The 21,398-nt window shown below is 37.4% G+C and overlaps 1 protein-coding gene across 1 annotated transcript; it reads right to left on the bottom strand.

Moving 5' to 3' along the window:
• Positions 1-1,981: 1,981 nt before the first annotated feature.
• grb7 (growth factor receptor bound protein 7) lies at positions 1,982-20,083 on the bottom strand. Its single transcript, XM_037754174.1, has 15 exons — positions 19,906-20,083; positions 15,929-16,103; positions 14,010-14,142; positions 10,124-10,280; positions 9,920-10,041; positions 9,070-9,144; positions 7,669-7,806; positions 7,449-7,559; positions 6,823-6,921; positions 6,578-6,661; positions 6,364-6,480; positions 6,171-6,228; positions 5,957-6,044; positions 5,613-5,706; positions 1,982-3,116 (listed from the first exon to the last, which is right to left on the bottom strand). Exons 2-15 carry the CDS (start codon positions 16,093-16,095, stop codon positions 2,970-2,972), a joined length of 1,590 nt encoding a protein of 529 aa, XP_037610102.1. The 5' UTR covers positions 16,096-16,103; positions 19,906-20,083; the 3' UTR covers positions 1,982-2,969.
• Positions 20,084-21,398: the final 1,315 nt, after the last annotated feature.

The raw sequence follows: 21,398 nt of genomic DNA, 5'->3' as shown, positions 1-21,398 counted from the left end.
TTATTTTATTTTATTTTTTATTTTTTTACCTTTTATTTTTATATTTTTACAAAGAATGCATATTCATAGGTGATCTCTTGGGTCTTAAAGAGTACGGTCTAGATCTGCTCTGTAGGAAAAGCGTCTTGAGATAACTCCCATTATGATTTGACACTATATAAATTGAAATTGAATTATTTTATTTTTTAAAAATATAAAATATATATGAGGGTTTTTTTGACATCTCATCTTATAATTGTCAAAAAATAATGTAAAATTGTACAATAATATGAAATTCTTTATTCTAAAGATTTCGATATTATTAATTTATTATTATAATATATATTATTATTATAATCATATATTTATTAGTGGATTTATATTTTGTATTAAATATTTAAATCTGCAACATAACTAAAGATGTCAAACAAATTGTAGTGGATTAAAAAGAATATTTGCCTCTGAGATGTAGTGGAGTCGAAATATAAAGTAGCATAAAATGAAAACACTCAAATAAAGTACAAGTAGCTGAGATTTACCTTTGAAAAGATGTATGATGACTTGAATATAATTAGAGAATTAAGTATTCTACAAAATGACAAACCCAATACTACTTTAAATTTGACTCTTCAGTTAAACACCGGAGCTCTTCTCCTGACGATATATTTAATTTTAAAGAAATGTTGAATGTCTTCCCCAGGAGGAGGTGGAGGAGGAGGAGGAGGGTCATATGTGGACAGCTCATCTCTCTCTGTGATCATACATCTCTAATTGCATATTTCCGAGCTCTCTTTGACGCCTTCCTGACCCACATCTCTTCTGTCTGTCTTCTTTTCATCCCCTTAATTTACCTGGCCATCCAGACCCCCCCAAAAAAAATGTGTTGCCATAGCAACCCCTCCACAGAGAAGGGCTGCGGCGGAGAGGAAGGGTTATCTGAGCATACTGGTATTTAACGCCACACACACACACACAGTAACAGAGAGAGAGTAGGTCAGCGGAGACATCAGCTCTTTAGCCTGTGCAGCCACAGAGAGCAGAGCTGAGAGAGCCGAGAGCTCGCAGCCATCCAGCAGAGGATCTGTGATCTGTGCACGCTGCCAGGATGCCACAGTAACCTCCAGCAGAGGATCTGTGATCTGTGCACGCTGCCAGGACGCCACAATAACCTCCAGGCTGCCTTTCATGTCGCTCCACCAATCAGACTGGCAGGACTCAGTCCAGGTTTTTTTTTAGTTAGTCTAGTTTTGGGTTGATAAAAGGTTTTATAATCATCTCCTTTAAATCAGGCAGAGCACCACTTCCCTTTCCTAGTGCACAGATACTGTAAAAGTATCAGTACAACGGTGTAGAAATACTCCGTCACAAGTAAAAGTATCAGTACAACGGTGTAGAAATACTCCGTCACAAGTAAAAGTAGCAATACCATAGTGTAGAAATACTCCGTCACAAGTAAAAGTATCAGTACAATGGTGTAGAAATACTCCGTCACAAGTAAAAGTAGCAATACCAGTGTAGAAATACTACGTCACAAGTAAAAGTAGCAGTACTACAGTGTAGAAATACTCCGTCACAAGTAAAAGTAGCAATACCACAGTGTAGAAAAATACTCCATCAGTAAAAATAAGTAAGAAAGTATTTATTCAGCATAAAAAACAGTTCTGAAAAGGGCACAAAAGTATATAAAACTAACAAAATCCTCTTTGATTCTTTAAAAAAGTGTGAAAAGTAAAAGTAAACTTTGGACTGAATGAATAATGACAATATTTGTAGATATGCAGACATTCGTAGAAATGGATCTTCATGGTAAAAAGCAACCAGAAAGTGCAAATATTCAAAGTTAAAACATGTTTACACAATCATCAATAACAAAAAGGTCAGAAACACTTTGATTTTACAGGTGAGTTATTTCCCAAGAAGCTACCTGGAATTAAATAGGTAATTTGGGACTAATTATGGGAACATTAATTGAGGTTACACATGAAATGCATCACCTATTTTGTGCTTTTTATTATTTTTAAATCACCAGGAAACGTCCTAAAACATTATTAGGGATTTTTGTTGGGAAATTCCAGGCCTGTAAAATAAAGTCTTAACTTGCTTACTAGCTTTTTTCAGAGCTTTAACCACATCTCATGGTCTCCTCAGCAGTTTGCAAAGATTAAAAACTCTTCATGCACCCTCATAAAAACCTGTTAATCTGTTAATATATTTGGTCGTTTAAACATCACAAGAAAAATGCAGCTTCCCTTCACCGTCAGTGTGCAAACATAGCAATGAAAAGTTGGTTCTATTAACAAATGAGATGCTTTTAAGGCACAAATAAGAAAGTTAATGTAAAAACATCACAGTCAGAGGAGTGAGGATTTACATGCTACATGATTGCAACCTGGGGCATTTTCATGATTATTATACAACAATGTTAATATCAAAATACATCATTTCTTATATTACACAGCTAAAAAAAACAAAAAAACCTTGTGAGCTTTGACTCAGAGCGCCCTCCAGTGGTCGCTCTCAATGAAATCTGGTGAAGCCACAATCAGACACTTCCTGCCGCAGCCCGTCCTCTGCACACTGCACCTCCAATCATGGCTGCATGGCTCCGGATCAAAGGGCACTAAAAGTCTGTCCGACACGGCTAATTAAGCCGTCGCCGCGGGGGACGGCAGCTCATTAATTAAAAATAAAAAACCAACCACAGTCTGGAGCTGCTCGTGTAGTCGGAACAATTAAAAATACTGAAGAGAGGAGGAGGAGGACAATATGCTTCAACACTTCCCGGGAGTCCACGTCTTACAACCCTGATAACATTATCACACGTTGCTCCGCTCTGCCACAGAACCCCCGTCGTCTAATTGCCCTTTATCAACTGGTGGTTAATAGATATCAATAAAATCTGATGCTCACACTTTAGACTAGAAGTGAAGGCGTCTGAGAAGGAGGAGCGTGGAGCAACAGGGGTCAGAGGTCACGAGCTGTAAAAGGCTTCATATTGCTATACAGACGCAGGGGTGTTTGAGGCAGACGGGGAGGATGCCCTTGTTGATTTGGTGGAACTCCACCAGCTGCAGGAGGTCGATGAAGAGAGTCACGCCGTCGTCCATGGTGAAGTACTTCCTGCCATCGTCCTCACACTGCACATATTACAAAGATAATCACAGTTAGGATGCACAGTAATGTGTTTTATTAGGGCTGTCAGATTAAAATATTTAATCTTGATTAATCGTACATTTTTTATCTGTTCAAAATGAACCTTAAAGGGAGATTTATCAACATGGGAGTGGACAAATATGCTGCTTTATGCAAATGTATGTTTATATTTATTATTGGAAATCAATTAAAAACACAAAACAATGACAGATATTGTCCAGAAACCCTCACAGGTACTGCATTTAGCATAAAACAATATGCTCCAATTATAACATGGCAAACTGCAGCCCAACAGGCAACAACATCTGTCAGTGTGTCAGTGTGCTGACTTGACTATGACTTGCCCCAAACTGCATGTGATTATCATAAAGTGGGCATGTCTGTAAAGGGGAGACTCGTGGGTACCCATAGAACCCATTTACATTCACATATCTGGAGGTCAGAGGTCAAGGGACCGCTTTGAAAATGGACATGACCGTTTTTCCTCGCCAGACTTTTTTTTTTTTGACATTTTTCAGACATTTTTAAACATTTTGTGGAATTATTATTATTTTAATTTTTTTTTGATTTTTTAGACTTTGTAAACATTTTTGTTGACTTTTTTTTATTATTATTTTTTTTTTTTTACATTTTTTGACTTTTTTCTAGATATTTTTTGGACATTTTCAGACAATTTTCCATTTTATTTATTTATTTTTTTTTAAATTTCTGACATTTTTCAGACTTTTTTTTTGACATTTTTATTATTATTTTTTTTTTTTTTCCCGGATATTTTTTTTACATTTTTTTCGGATATTTGTTTGACATTTCCAGACATTTTTAAACATTTTGTGGAATTATTATTATTTTATTTTTTTTTAGATTTTTTAGACTTTGTAAACATTTTTGTTGACTTTTTTTTATTATTATTTTTTTTTTACATTTTTTTTTTTACATTTTTTTCGGATATTTGTTTGACATTTTCAGACTTTTTTTTTTTTTTACATTTTTCTAGATATTTTTTGGACATTTTTAGACAATTTTCCATTTTATTTATTTTTTTTTTTTTAATTTCTGACATTTTTCAGACTTTTTTTTTGACATTTTTATTATTTATTTTTTTTTCCGGATATTTTTTTACATTTTTTTCGGATATTTATTTGACATTTTCAGACATTTTTAAACATTTTGTGGAATTATTATTTTATTTTTTTTTTAGACTTTGTAAACATTTTTGTTGACTTTTTTATTATTATTTTTTTTTTTTACATTTTTTTTTTTTTTTTTTTCCCCCGGATATTTTTTTACATTTTTTAAAATTTTTTCAGACTTTTTTTTTTTTTTACATTTTTCAGACTTTTTCGGACATTTTTAAACATTTTGTGGACTTTTTTTTTATTATTTTTTACATTTTTTTTTTTTTTTTTTTTCGGATATTTTTTAGACTTTTTTTTTTTTTTTTTTACATTTTTCCTAGATATTTTTTGGACATTTTCAGACAATTTTCCATTTTATTTATTTATTTTTTTAAAAGTTTCTGACATTTTTTTTTTTCGGATATTTTTTTAAATTTTTTTCGGATATTTGTTTGACATTTTCAGACAATTTTCAGACTTTTTTTTTTTTTTTAACTTTTTTTTATATTTTTTGGACATTTTTCAGACTTTTTTTTTTATTATTTTTAAACATTTTGTGGAATTATTATTATTTTATTTTTTTTAGACTTTGTAAACATTTTTGTTGACTTTATTATTTTTTTTTTTACATTTTTCAGACTTTTTTTTTGACATTTTTCAGACTTTTTTTCGGACATTTTTAAACATTTCAGATTTTTTTTTATTATTTTTTACATTTTTTTTTTTTTTTCCAGATATTTTTTGGACATTTTTTTCAGATATTTGTTTGACATTTTCAGACAATTTTCAGACTTTTTTTTTTTTTTTTTTTTTTTTACATTTTTCATACGTTTTTCAGACTTTTTTTTTTGATATTTTTTGGACATTTTTCAGACTTTTTTTTTTTTTACATTTTTTTGACTTTTTTCCAGATATCTTTTTTTTGACGTTTTTTTGTTTTGTTTTTTCACATTTCTTTGGTCTTTTTTCGGATATTTTTTTGACATTTTCAGACAATTAATTTTTTTTTTTTAATTTTTCAGACTTTTTTTGGACAATAATCCTCACGCATTCACATATCTGGAGGTCAGAGGTCAAGGTACCCCTTTGAAAATGGCCATGATAGTTTTTCCCCGCCAAAACTTAGTGTAAATGTTTGGAGCGTTATTTAACCTCCTTCTCAACAAGCTAGTATGACATGGTTGGTACCGATGGATTCATCAGGTTTTATAGTTTACTATGATACCAGTATCTTCACTCTAGCTTTAAAACTGAAAAATCCCAAATTGCGTTAAAGAAATTAGTGGCGTAAAAACGAATTTGACAGCCCCAATGGTTTTTTTCCTGAGAGATTGGAGGTTCTTTGGGAGGACGAAGGGAACTCACGGGGATCACCAGGTAATGTTTGGTCTTCAGCTTGTAACACAGCGAGAGGACGAAGCACTGGGCGTGCTGCTGGCTGTCACGGATCAAGAACATCCTGCACATAAAAACACATACAGACAGAGAAACAGTTCAGATATCGTTTACTTAAAGTTACTGTGAGGAACTTTTAACTGGTTATGAAACACTCAGTTTAATACTGATGCCTCTGTACGACCTACATGAGTAAACGAGACCATCAGAGAGATGATTAGCTATTTCTATATAGCTATTCTTAACGTGAAATCATCAACACATACTGTAACGCACCTGGACCCACCACACAGTCTAAAAGGGTCTCCACTCACCCGTCTACCAGGCCCTGCTTCTCTATCAGTCTCTGAGCGTCCTTTCTTGACACGCCACCATGAAACCACTGCTGGGACTTGTGGACGGCTACAAACAAACAAACAAACACATGAAGACAGTGAGCTTGAGGAAGTGGGCAAACACGCGGTGTGATTTATTTCAGAACTACAGAAGCCCTGGACCAGGACCCAGTCTCCTCTCATGTGGACTTACAGGACGGTCTGGCGTTAGAGTTCAAGTTGGGCAGACTCCACCTCATAGCTTCTCTCTTCTGCATCAGTGAAGAGACGCAAAAAAACAACAACAACAGAAAAGGGTCAAAATATCAGACACGTGGGTTAAAGTCGTCTGTCATGACGGTGTGAAGTGTGAAGTGAACCCCCTCCCATCCGTCCCCCGTCCTCACCCTCCAGGCCTGTCCCTCCTCCCTCTCTGCGCACTCGGCCTCCATCGCGTTGTCGATGACCCGTCCGCCGGCCTTCCCCGAGAAGTCCATGGCCACCAGGCTCGCCTCCGACTTTGACTGCTCACACAGTGAAACAAACAGCAGAAATGTTGAGACGCCGCTACATCACATCATCACGTCATCACGTGTCACTGATGTCTGATGATGAGCTCACTTTGCCATCTGGGAGTTTGGCTCCTTCCAGGCTTCGCGGGGCCGACTTCGATAGCTGGTAGTTGCACTGAAGCTGCTTCCCATACTGACGACATACAAACACACAATACATGAGTCACTGATTCCACTGGCTACACCATCACCAGACGGTAAAGATGATCATCTCTACATTTTAAATCTTGTAAGCAGCTGTATTTGCTAAATACTGGTTAGTAAATAAAGTGCATTAGAAAGAAAGAACAGAACCTTGAACAGTCTGAAAGACGACGTCCAACACGTTCGTGTCTGTTCGTTCTCAGCACACAAAATCTTCAGGTCCTGAACTCGGACCGGGTTTCTGCACGGCTGAACAAACACAAAAAAACACAACGCAAAGTTCATTTTTAACATCGGGGGACAGACCCGGTCAAATCATTTCAAAGAAATTAGTGGCGTTAAATGGGCTCAGTCATTTCTTAAAACAGCTGGCCACTTTAGTTTACAGCAAACTTTACAGGAGGAGCTGGTGCTGCAGAGTTTATCATCTACCAGACCTGGACGTTTTCCAGACGACGTGACAACGACATCCGATGTGTTTCTAATGTCTGAGTCTAATACGACAATGTTTTACGACATTACTGTTGTGTATGATTTTACTGTGCGTTCCCCGAGTTATAGAGAGTTATAATCAATCAATCACTGTCAGTGCTGCTGAAGTGTGAACAATAATCCACAATCACAAGAATGACATGAATGCATATACACACCCCCCCAACCCCCCCCTCAGGTGGATCAGTTCTCTGATTGTTCCCGACACGATGTTCTGTCTGGTTTGAGGACATATTTTCTGCCTGATCCCGTCTCGTTGGAGCCCGGAGGAGGAAGAGAGTTACCTTGATGCAGAAGGTGAAGTCTGCAGGCGCTCCGTACAGTTTACGACTGTTCACCACCGTGTACACGTTCAGATCATCCAGATCAGCCACGTACTGCAGGTGACGAGGCTCCTGGTCCACAAAAACACACATACGTGTACAACAATACATGTTTAATTGGATTTAATGAGAAGATTTAAAGTCTTGCTGGTCTTTGGTTTTGGTTTGATTCGCTGCTGACCTTGGAGGAGCCTTTGGTGGAGCAGTAGAGTCCGGAGCGGCGGAGGAAAAAGAAGACCTTCTTCCAGGCTTTACGACTGGGTTCTTTGACCTGCAGGGAACCCTGAATCTCTGGACACGTCCCGGACTTCAGCAGGTTCTAAAGAACACAAAGGGCTCATTATTCTTTTGCTGCTTTCAAATGGGGTGGTGTTTACCGTGTTCACCAGAAGAGTCACGACCTTGTAAGGCAAAAGTTTCTGAAAGCGAAAGGAGTTTTGGGGTTTTGGACCGTTGGTCGGACAAAACCAGACATTTATACCCTTTTTTCCACCAAATATTAGTGCGTATGTGCAGGTTTGTGCGTATATGCAGGTTTTCTCGCTAGACGAGGAGCCTTTAGAGAGGGGACATGCCGACTGATTATACTATTTATTATGTATTTCATTATTTATTATAATCATTGTCTTTTCTATTCTTTTAGATTGTCTACTTACTTTTATTGCCCTTTATGACAGTTTGCACATCCAACACTGGTCACTAACCTCATAGCTGTCTTTATACAGTGCCCTGTACTCTTTATGTGATGGGGAGTTGCAAACTTAATTTGGTTGTACCTGTACAATGACAATAAAGGAAATCTAATCTAATCTTTTCTGTTTGTTTTCTGGTGTGTCACGTTCAATGTCACGATTGCACTGGAAGAAAGGATTAGTAAACAATGAATGTTACGCTGGTTACTTCCTTTTTTGATATCAGTTACTTGTTCGGTTTCTCTTTCAAACTCTCAAACCAGAGTTGGTGATTGTTGGAACAGTGGAAAGACTACAAAAGACGGTTTTGAGTTAGTTTTATTTTGTTTGTGTCGAGTTTGAATGAAGTAGGTTTCAATGATCAGCGAGGTAAAATTACCGTTTCTGTCAATGGAGTCTGGTGGCTTTGAGGAGAGCATATTAATTGCATGTTTTGTACGTTAATAAATTATAATAATTGTCCAAATCCCTGTTGATTTTATTTATTATATAGTCACTTCAACATGTGTCACATAAAAGACCGGGAAAGGGGTGAAAATTAGCGCGTCCACCCGGCTGTCACGTTTCCATCACTGCCGATCGGAGCCAGATGTTAGTGGGTGTTAGTGGGGTTTTGTCCAGTGGTAAAGGAGATTAACAGACGTCATTTTGACGGCTCTGGGAGCATTTTTTCTAAATTTCTTACATTTCATAGACAAAACAATTCCTGAAAAAAATAATGTTCTAGGCAGGGATCAGTGGAAATCAGATAAAACTGAATATGTATTCTGTTTAGTTTATCAAAACTTGAATAATTATGTGAAAATATAACTGGGAATATACAGAATCTACTGATGATTCCCGGCGTTGGTTCGTATGTTCATGAATCGGTGTGATTGAAGCTGATTTACCTGGATGAGCTCTGATGATGTCATATCCTTGCTGTCATCAGCGCTGTCGGAGATCATGGACTCTGGGAAGAAGAGCTGAGAGAAATGAAGGAAAGAGAAGGTCGTCGTTAAAAATCATCATTTACAAGACAAACGAGCTGCTTCTGCTGCAGTCTGCGCTGCCATCGCTTCACCAACAGGATTCTGCTCTGGACCGTGCGTGAACATGCAGATGAAACACACCTTGAAGGATGAATCCTTCTTTGTTCAACAAGACACGATAAGTTATAGTCCGGACAAAGCCTTAAGTAAATTACCAGCCATGCAAAGTTAGCCACGTGTGCACAAAACCAACAGGAGAGATCACGCTGGTGTCTTTTGTTTGCATGTGCACATGAAAAATAGGTGTGAGCGTGCAAATGACTGTAAAGCTGAACTGCAGATTGATTAGTCGATTAATCAATCGTTTTACATTTTACAAACTTTGAAGACAGCCCTGAATGACTTTTTGTACCCTGTTTGCCTGAAGCAGTTGAATGCATTGCTCACATGACACACGGTGGAAGAACACTGCAGTGAATCCGTGATCAGATTCACCGCTGTGCCGTCTGGAGGCGGTGTGGGCACACTGTACAGACACACCAGTGGGAGGTTCATCAAAACCAGTTCTCAATGTGTCACCTTTGTTTAATAGCGCCGGCGACAGACCAGAACTGATGTAATGAAATACCCGAGGCATTAATTCAACGTGTCTGCACCAGCACGCAACCTGCCTATCATTCATTTTATTCACTGTTATGTCAAAAGGAAGGGATGGAAATGTAATCGGCCTCTTGTTTCTCTAGAGTTTGAATAAAGAGCTTTAACTCACCACTGGTTTCCTGAAGAACTCGTACTTGGCGTAGTTTTTGCAGAAAACGAACCTTGTGTCGCCTTTGAGAGACCAGGTCGCCTGAACCTCCAGCACGACCTCGTGGTCCTCCAGACATCTCTCTGAGGAGACAGGAGAGCATTTTATAATACACCCTTTAGTTAAAGTTCCTGTTTTTGATTGTAGAGTAAAGCAGAGTGGTACCCAGGCCCAGGGTGGGATGGAGCTCCAGCAGAGCCCAGTTCTCCTGATCGCTGCAGTGAGTCGTCTGGACCAACAGGTGACACACATCTCTGGCTGTCGCTCCTCGAGTAACCCACACCGACCGGCTGTGGCTGTCCTCGCCGTACACCTTCACCAACTGATGGACGAGAGGAACAAATGTTGAGTAAAAGTAGCAACACCACAATGTAAAAAGTTATTTCTGATGGAGTCAAACCTCATTTTTGATACGATTTATGGTCTGCATTTTTTGTGGAATAGACCGTTAGTGTATTTATATGTATATTTGTATATACATATATTAGGGCTGTCAAAGTTAAAGCGATAACTCGTTAACGCAAATTTGTTTTAACGCCACTAATTTCTTTAACAAAATTTTTAGGTTGTAGCGGGCTCAGTTGAGTGAAGATACTGGTATCATATGAAACTAGAAAACCTAAAGATTCCATTGGTACCAACCATGGTATACTAGCTTGACGTGAAGGAGATGAAATGACTAGTAGTCTGGTATATTTATAGTGTATTCTAATATTCTTTATATTGTTATCTGTGTTGGTATGTATATTTATTGCTCCCGTCTGGATAACCTGCTGCTGTAACACAAGAATTTCCCAATTTGGGATCAATAAAGTCCATCCATCCATTTATCTGTTAAAATTAACATGTAGTTCCCTTCAGGCTTAATCTGAGTAACTGAACGAACACAACAAACGTTTCACAGCTGGCGTTGGCATTACATCAACACGGGTAAACTCCAGACAAGAAGCCAAAATATGACGCCAAGAAGCTGTCAACCGCACCGCAAAGACACAGTCGGTCTGTTTTTAATAGGCCTTGACACTTGGAAGACACGGCCCTTTATATTCTTCCTAATTTTAGACCGACACCGCAGCAGGTCAAAAGGTGAAGTGAAACAACAACACAGGTTTTTATACTTTAAATACTCGATCTAAATACTACATTCTCACAGTCTACTCTCTGTATCTGTTGAGGAAATCAGCAGATTAAAGAAGCAGCCATGCGTGTTGACTGTCTGAGTCTCTGATGAGGTGAACCGGGTTATCCAAGGGTCGGGATGTTTGTCAGAGCGTGCTGCTGTCTGGAACATCGTCTGGATCCAGCAGCACCATAAAGAAAAACAAACCTGCCCGACCAGAAACCTGCGGCCGTCAATCAGCAGGTCCCGACTGGTTGGGCGAGTCCCGACGTCAGTCAGGAGAAATAACGGGTGAGGATCAACGGGGGAGGCTTACGGGGGAGGAACATTCCTCCAGCTGGAACCTCGTAGTTCAATATCCGGTCAGTCCACTTTGACTCCTGAGAGGTTTTTATTAAAGAGCTGAGGGGGCGGAGGAAATATTTCTGTGTTTGGGACGTGAAGCGTGACGGCAGGAGATCAGATATTCAAAAACATTCAATACTCAAACTCACTAGTAGAGTAGCACGTAATGTACTTTCTGCCTGCAATCTAATGCTTTATTAAATCTGCTGATTCACACCAAACTGATTTTATTACAAACAACGCACACCCATATGGCGACAGCCAACAACCAAGATGGCGACGGTCGAAGACCAAGATGGCGACGGTCAAAAACCAAGATGGCGACGGTCAAAAACCAAGATGGCGACGGTCAAAAACCAAGATGGCGACGGTCAAAAACCAAGATGGCGACGGTCGAAGACCAAGATGGCGACGGTCAAAAACCAAGATGGCGACGGCCAAAAACCAAGATGGCGACGGTCGAAGACCAAGATGGCGACGGTCAAAAACCAAGATGGCGACGGTCAAAAACCAAGATGGCGACGGTCAAAAACCAAGATGGCGACGGTCAAAAACCAAGATGGCGACGGTCGAAGACCAAGATGGCGACGGTCAAAAACCAAGATGGCGACGGCCAAAAACCAAGATGGCGACGGTCGAAGACCAAGATGGCGACGGTCAAAAACCAAGATGGCGACGGTCAAAAACCAAGATGGCGAAGGTCAAAGACCAAAAACCAAGATGGCAACAACCAAGATGGCGATTGCCAAGAACCAAGATGGCGAAGGTCAACGACCAAAAACCAAGATGGCGAAGGTCAAAGACCAAAAACCAAGATGGCGACGGTCAAAGACCAAAAACCAAGATGGTGACAACCAAGATGGCGATTGCCAAAAACCAAGATGGTGACGGCCTAAATGTCGACCTCGAGGCTTCCAAACTGTAGTCTACAAACCAACGGGTGATGTCAAGGTGACCACGTCCACTTCCTTTACGCCGTCTATGTTCACAATGTCTACCTTTAATTTATTCAAACAAACCAAACAGCCGGTAGAACGCTGACTAAGTCCTCGTTGAGCTTTTGTTTTCCCTCCTGCAGTTCTTTTTTGCTTCCACTGAATGAGTTCGATTCACAAACCAAACAAAAACAATCAGCTGTACGCCGACACGCCCGACTAAAGCGCCATGAATACATAAATGTCTGTGTGTTTGCCTCCATCCCCGTTGATGAAACACCGCGGGACGACAGCGTGGCACGGCGACACGCTGCTGTAATAACAGACGTGTTTATTCTGGCAGCGTTTGTGAGTCAAAATAAGGCAGCGCAGGCATGGCAACACAGCTCTGCTGTCAGTCACACTCATAACCGAACTTTACCTGCACTATTAGCAGACAGGTTAAGACGCATTTAAAGGATTCAGGTGCTGATTACACCTGTCAGACCCTACAGCTCAGCCAGGTGTGATGGGATTAACACAGGAGGTGTGATTTGTCCAAACAAATATGACTTAGAGGATAAAGCTGCTGTTATTCTTTGTTTTTCTTCACATGAAAAACACAAACCAACGTGTTTGTCCATCTCTCAATACTTTCTGTCCGTGGATCTCAGCTCCAAACCCCAACTGGTTCCTACTGAAGACATAAACCTTTACAGAATACAAATATCATTTATAAAAAGGCTCAGTAACTTCCTCAAACAGCTGGGCACTGTAGTTTTTAATCAAACGTTACTAAAACAGGAGGAAATAGCACATTTGTTGGGGACTATTTTCAGTGGCGGATTAATACACATTTAGCTACGCAGGCAATATTTGTAATAGGATGAATTCATTGTTGGTTTTGGTCTTTTCAGGGGATTTGTTGACAGCAAGAACAACACAGAATATTGCCAGACTTCTATTTACTCTTTCACATGTACTGGCAACACTGACAACTGGTCAGTGCAGTTTGATAATGGTTTGTGTTGTGTAATAATGAAACTAAAATGGTGAAGTGAAAGGAATCACAATGTTGTGGTGACTTCAGACTTGACAATGACGTGAAGTAAAGTCAGTTTAGTTGACAGAATAAACTAAATATTCAAACCAAAGGACAAATCTTACAGCTTCAAAAAACACAGCAACCAGACACCTAAAGTCTGAATTAGGGATGCTAATTTTGAAACATTTTCTTAACCGATAACCAACCCTAATTAACCGTTAACCGACAAGATTTGTGCCTCGTACCAACTGCAGGAGCACAACAGATATTGGTTGACGGGAGTCCCCAGTTCACCGTCCGGGAGCGTTAACTTAGCAGCTACGATGCTGCGTGTAGTGTCGCGGACATGCAGCCACTTTCCCAGTAAAAGTCTCCACCACACATTTAGTTTAGCAGGTTGTCAGCTGTGTGTCTGCCCGGCGGAACTTTAGCGAGTGTCCAACAAACAGTGTGTGTGTTTGTGCTACGTTAGCAGCTCTAGCATTGCCGGAGGTTTCGTGCTCGCCGCCGCCGCACACGCAGTCTGCGTAACTTTAACGAGTTTCCGACAGACCGGTGAGTGTGAGGTTGTTGGTGGCGTTCTAGCTGTGAACGTAAGTGTAGCTGTGTGTGCAGTTTATTACTTACATGTTTGTTAGTCGACGGTGGAGGAAGTGAACTGATGAGAACCGGAGACTTGGAGGGGCTGCAGAGCTCTGGGAAGGGGTTGGGTATCGACGGGACGGAGGAGGAGAATGAATTTACGCCTTTCCCTTTCCTCCTGGAAAAACGTTAGTAAAATGAACAGAAGAGCATAAAAAATGTCAGAACCAGACAAAACCATTTACAAAGAAACCGACAACTTATCTTATCACACAATCAATTTACAATTACATGCCATTAAAGGAGAAGAAGAAGAGTGATATTTTATTTTTTTCACAGCCTGATATCTCTTCTTCCTCTGTGCCGTAGAGCTCCATTAAACACACATCAGTGAGCCCAACTGTTGCAATCCCACCCGCCATATTTTCTAACATATTCACCCTAAAAAATGACAAATCCTTGAACAAAATCCTCAATTTGAATAAAGTGATTCAGAGTATTAAATTAGTTAGTCTTTCTTTTATTAAATCAACTTTCTTTAATGACTAGAACTCATCAGTGTCTCTCTTTGTGTGCAGCAAGCCGGAGAGCAAACAGTTTTTTGACCGCAGTGAAAATGTTGTTTTTGAAAGGCTAAACGCCAACAAATAAAGATTGAAGCAGTTGCATGTTGTGAATTTTGGAAATTATTACATCCATCTTTTTTCAATACATTTCCAGCCACTACTGGAATCTAATTCTACAAATAGTATAATACTAATAATATTAGTGTACCCTGTTCTTTATCTGCAACTGTGCACAAATACCAGCTTTAAACATAATGTGGCCTAATAAGTAGAAAAAAAAAACAAAAAAAATGATATATAAAAAATATATATATATAAAAAATATATATACAAATATTTTAAGAAATATAAATATTTCTTAAAATATTTTTATATACAGACTTTGCATAAATTATCCAGTTAAGTGTGTTATGATTTTACTTCTACATGTGCAAATCTAATTTTGACAACCTCAGAACAGACCAATCCCCTAATGTGGATTAATACATCACTGATATAGTCCCCAAAAAAATTGCACCATTTCCTCCTGTTTGTCTGATAAAAACTATAGTGAACAGAATTTTAGGAAATTACTAAGGCGCTTTAAAAAAAAAACAAAAAAACAACATCTTTGTGAGCTGTTTTTAAAGCTGCATAATAAAAATATTGATTATTGCAGCTTTAAAGATTTACATATTTTTGAGACTGAAACAGTTTATTTTGATCTTTCCATGGGATGTGTTGACATTGTTTTGAGTAGAGTTAAGGAAATGCTTTGTTAATAATTATGTGTGGGCACAATAAGCTCAGGCTTCGGCCTACACCTTTTCTTTCAGTCAGAATATTACATTTGATTTGTTTGAACCACTTTCATAACTACATGGTCAAATTGTTGTGAATAAATGACCTGAAAAAAAACAAAAATAAACTTTATCCTTTGAGCTATATCTGGTTTTCACAATCAAAGTCCACATTAGGAAGAAAATTGATTAGAGCTCTTTAGTGTATTTGACCTTTAACCAGACAGTAACTAAACTTCCCTATCTTTCCTTACCGTAGCTGAATACTAGATGTTATATCGTCTGAGAAACGATAATAATGTGTAATTATTAACATCTTTTATTGCTATTGAAGTCATGACATCATTACATACAGGAAACACTGCTTTCTTTGTCTTCAGGGCAGAAGAAACAGAACAATACCGCTTCTACGTGCAGACACCAGGAAGTGAAACAAAAAACAAAAACAGCAGAACGCTGTGAATCACAGTTTAATCACTCGCTGTCTGAACAGAAACCTCTTCACACATCAGATGACTCTTAGCCTGACGTTGAGTCACTGAGTCAATATCCACCTGGAGGAGACTATTGACTCATGTCCACTATATGTGTGAGTAATGGCGTTTGCTGCTGGTCGTACCTGTTTACGGTGATCAGGATGGGCTGGGAGCGCCGTACGGTCGGAGAGTCGGCTACCAGAGGAGCCAGAGTCAGCGTGGAGCTCCCCAACAACGTCTCTGATCCTCCAGACATCTCCTTCATCTCAGAGCCCTCGAATATTTCTGTCCAGGGACCAGCCACCTCCATCCTGTTACCTGAGGGGAGGGACGGAGTAGGGATGTGCATTTCAAACAAAAATACTATTCAATAATCACTGGGGACTAGTCGGTCATTTTTAGAAACACATATTGTCACAAATATTATCATCATCAGATTCATCACAATCTCAAGATTCATATGATACCACTGTCTTAAAAACTGACACCCGCAACGGCCTTCGAATGACTATTAATATATATTATTATTATTATTAATATTATTAATGCCAGTCAGATGATCCACGATTTATCAAGTATTTAATACTCTTATCAACATGTTAGAGGACAAATATGCTGCTTTATGCAAATGTATGTGTATATTTATTATTGGAAATCAATTAACAACACAAAACAATGACAGATATTATCCAGAAACCCTCACAGGTACTGCATTTAGCATAAAACAATATGCTCCAATCATAACATGGCAAACTGCAGCCCAACAGGCAACAACAGCTGTCAGTGTGTCAGTGTGCTGACTTGACTATGACTTGCCCCAAACTGCATGTGATTATCATAAAGTGGGCATGTCTGTAAAGGGGAGACTCGTGGGTACCCATAGAACCCATTTACATTCACACATCTGGAGGTCAGAGGTCAAGGGACCCCTTTGAAAATGGACATGACAGTTTTTCCTCACCAAACATTTTGCGTAAGTTTGGAGCGTTATTTAACCTCCTTAATGACCAGCTAGTATGACATGGTTGGTACCGATGGATTCATTAGGTTTTCTAGTTTCATATGATACCAGTATCTTCACTCTAGCTTGGCGAGTGTTTTTAAAAACAAGCAACACGTCGCTTTGCCTGTTCGCTGAAGCACGGAGCAGGTTAGGACGGAGATTACCGCTTTAGGAATTAGCTGATTGATCAATAATTGATCAGAGAAGTATTCAGTCTCTGACTATTTTAAAGACAGTGTGTAGAATCTGGCAGCATCTAGTGGCGAGGTTGCAACCAACTGAAACTTCTCCGGTGTGTCAGGCGTGCAGGAGAACGACGTCTGCAGTCGTCGTGTTGTTATCATGCGTGTGTGGAAATTCAGGTTTGCAATAAATCTCTGACTACGTGACACCAAAGTCTATTTTCAGTAACGAAAGTGTGACTCAACGGTGTTGTTCTTCTCATAGCATTGTTTGTTAAACGTGTGTTTAATATGATGCAGTGGTTATTCAATCATGAATGTAATTGCAGTTACACACGAACAGCCAGCTTGTGTGTATGTAGACGGAGGCAACAACAACACAAACACTGGCGTCAGATAATCAGCTGCACATCTAAAACATTCACTAACACTAAAGGTTGAGTGTCTAGAAGACAGTGTTTGTTGTCTTATTATTGCCATGCAACATGTGAGGAGAACAAGATGCAGCCTGCAGGTTTAGACACAGACACACAGCAGCAGCAGATCGATAACATTAAAACCCTTCATGCAGGAGCTAGTGGTTTAAAACCCCTCTCCCAGCAGCAGGTGTGGATCCAATTTAAAAGAGTGTGTAAACAGGTGTACATGTGTAGAAAGTATGGAAGACGGAACCTGCCAAAATCAAAAACATGTTCATAAATAAATAACTCGATAAATAAATAAATAACTCGATAAATAAATAAGTCATTAAATGTTGCAAAAATAATATAAAAAATAAATGTAGCCATTAATTAATTGATAAAATGTGACAAATTGATATTTCTGTTTTAATTTGCTACTTTATTTATTTATCTTTGTATTAATTCCCTTATTTATTTACTCTTCTGATTAATTTTCCCTTTTATTTATATTTATTAATTTTTAAATTCATTGATTTGTTTTTTATTTATTCATTTGAATTTGCATTTATTTTTTATTTTCGCTTATTTTTAAATGTATTTATTTATGTATTTATTAATTTATTTCTGCACGATTTTTCCTTTGCATTTCACACCTTATTTTAATTTGCTACTTTATTTATTTATCTTTGTATTAATTTCCTTATTTATTTACTCTTATGATTAATTTTCCCTTTTAATTATTTATGCATTTATTTTGTATTTATTCAATTATTTTTGCATTTATTTTTTAGTGAAATGCATAAAAAAAATGTAAAAGGAAATGTGTAAAAAAAAAAAGAACAGAAATAAATAAGTTTGGGTACATAAATAATAATAAAAAATAAAATAAATGAAATTATTATTTATTTAAAAATAATAAATAAATAAAAGGGAGAATTAAAGAAGAGTAAATAAATAAGGGAATAATACAAAAAATAAATAAATAAAGAAGCACATTAAAACACATATAGCATTTTATTACACATATTATCAACTAATTAATGGCTACATTTATTTATGATATTATTTTTGCTACTTTTAATGACATTTATTTTTTTTATCAAGTCATTTATTAATTTATTTTAGATTTTGGCAGGTTCCGTCTTCCATATTAAAGGAGTCAGTGCAGCGGCATAATCCACCGTAGAACCTGTTTTCCTCGAGCAAAGAGCCGACGAGACAGTCGTAAAAAGATGAATGTCTCAGACATTGGGCTGCAACAAACAGTTATTATTCATCTCATTAACTAATTAAATATAACCACCACAAATAGTTTCCAAAGCCCAAGGTGACGTCTTAAAATGTTTTGTTTTGTCCAGCCATTGATTGATTAAACAATTCAATCAACAACAATCCATCATCAAAATGGTTGCTAGTGAATTCTCCACTGATGGATTAATCAGTGATTTATTTCAGCATTAGTATTCACACATCTTTAAGTGATTTTCTCCCATATTTCAGCCTTACTTTCTTCAAATAGCTTGTTTTATTCAACCCAACAGCCCAAAACTGGAGTTTATTGTCACATAAGACAAAGAATCAAATATGAGTGAATATTTGCCATTTTTGCTCAATTAACTGATTAAAATGGTTAATAAATTATCAAAAGTGCTGAAAATTCATTTAATTTTTGCTTGTTTCAGCATCATAACAAGAGTTATTTCTTTGTTTTAAGATATAAAAAAATATTGCAGTACCACAGTACAATATTAAGTAGGCCAATGATAAGAGTCCTCCTTTATATGGATCACCTGTGGGCTGAGACACCTGCACACACCTGTTACCTGTGTAACATCCCAAAACTGGAGTTTATTGTCACATAAAACAAAGAAAAGCAGCAAATATGAGTGAATATTTGCCATTTTTGCTCAATTAACTGATTAAAATGGTTAATAAATTATCAAAATTGCTGAAAAAACATTTATGTTTGCTTGTCTCAGCATCATAACAAGAGCTATTGCTTTGTTTTTAGATATTACAATTACTAGAGTACCACAGTACAATATTAAGTAGGCCAATGATAAGGGTCCTCCTCTTTATATGGATCACCTGTGAGGTGAGACACCTGCACACACCTGTTACCTGTGTGCTGAAATAACAGTGTGCTGGTCTAAAGGAATATCATTTCACAAGTCCACCTTAAAGTTTATGTTAAAACATATTATATTACTGTGATTAGTCTGGTACATTTTGTCTGTTATAAATGTAAACAGAAGGTGGAACAGACTAACTCCTGGTAGTTCTAGAAGCCTGAAATCTAAGCTAACAGTCACAGCGCCAAAACCTCATACTGAAACTTAATTAAATTACTCTCATTTCCTCAATAAATCTCCGTCGACATTAATACTCTTTAAATAAGTTGATACTAACACAAAGACAAATTCGGCTAAGTTCGGCTACAGCATGTCTTTATGTGACCGAGATATTCGCGGGTAAAATCAGCCTGCACCTGTTAGGGCTAGCTTGTTAGCGCCTCTGGACAACACTAAACGTACCTGTAAACTACGTGAGGTCCGTCGGCAGGTTTCAGCTCTCAGCCATCGTGTGAATCTGAGAATGTGATGCTTTGTTGGCTTTGTGTTGTCTCTGATGAGTGGCAAACACAAACAGGATGCCGTGCCACTACTAAAGAGCCAGAAGCATTACCTGAGAGAGGGAGGGCGTGGTCTGTCTGTCAGGTGTGCGCTCTGTAAGCCCCGCCCACCTCCTACGTCACAGAGGCTGTTCACAGGTTAATGGGTTCAAAATGTGAGAGTCCATCTTCATCTTCCAGCTTCATGGACTGCTCAGGGAGCCTATTCTGGGTTTATTTCAGAGATGGAAAGTAACTAAGTACATTTACTCAAGTACTTCATTTAGAGGTACTTTACTTGAGTATTTCCATTTTCTGCTTCTTCATACTTCTACTCCATCTCAGAGGCAAATATTGTACTGTCTACTGCACTACATTTATTTAATAATTTTAGTTAGGCCTACTGGTTACTTTCCAAATTCAGATTAATAATACAAAATATAATTTAAAAAATACATATATTATTTATTGATAATATAAAGTAATATACACATATACAAAAATATATTTAATAAATTAAAATTAGCCCAGACGTCAGCTGCAATATTAAAGTCATGTACATTTTAATGCATTCATTATCATTATAATATAAAATAATATGCATTATTCTGAAATGGCCCATTCTGCATAATAAGTACTTTTACTTTCCTCTCAGAGGCAAATATTGTACTTTTTTACTGCACTACATTTATTTAATAAATTAAGTTAGGCCTACTGGTTACTTTCCAAAGTCAGATTAAAAGTACAAAATATAATTTAAAAATATATATATATTATTTATTGACTCAGGGGGAAGTCACTAGCTACACCACAGTATATAAAATAATGTACACATATTAAAAACATATGTATAATAATAAATTAGCCCACATATCAGCTGCAATATTAAAGTGATGCACATTTTAATGCATTCATTATCATAATACAATAATATAATATACATTATTCTGAAATGGCCCATTCTGCATAATAAGTACTTTTACTTTTTGTACTCTAAGTATATTTTGAGGCCTCTCAGAGGCAAATATTGTACTTTTTACTGCACTACATTTATTTATTAACTTTAGTTAGGTCTACTGGTTACTTTCAAATTCAGATTAATAATACAAAATATAATTAAATAATAAATTATATTATTTATTGATCCCCGGGGAGAAATTCACAAGCTACACCACAGTATATAAAGTAATATACACATATAAAAATATATGTATAATAAATTAAAATTAGCCCACATTTCCCAGGTGCAATATTAAAGTGATGCACTTTTTAATGAATTAATTATCCCAATAAATTATATAATATACATTATTCTGAAATATGTATATATATAACTAGTTACAGCAATATTAAATTGAATATGCATTTAAAGCATTTTAATTAGTTGGTAGCTGTTTGTCTCCATCTAGTGGTGAA

Source organism: Sebastes umbrosus, chromosome 20 (genome assembly GCF_015220745.1).
Source record: "Sebastes umbrosus isolate fSebUmb1 chromosome 20, fSebUmb1.pri, whole genome shotgun sequence".
Taxonomy (NCBI): Eukaryota; Metazoa; Chordata; class Actinopteri; order Perciformes; family Sebastidae; genus Sebastes; species Sebastes umbrosus.
The sequence above is the reverse complement of the archived record's forward strand: the minus strand, read 5'-3'. Positions and strand labels throughout refer to the sequence as shown.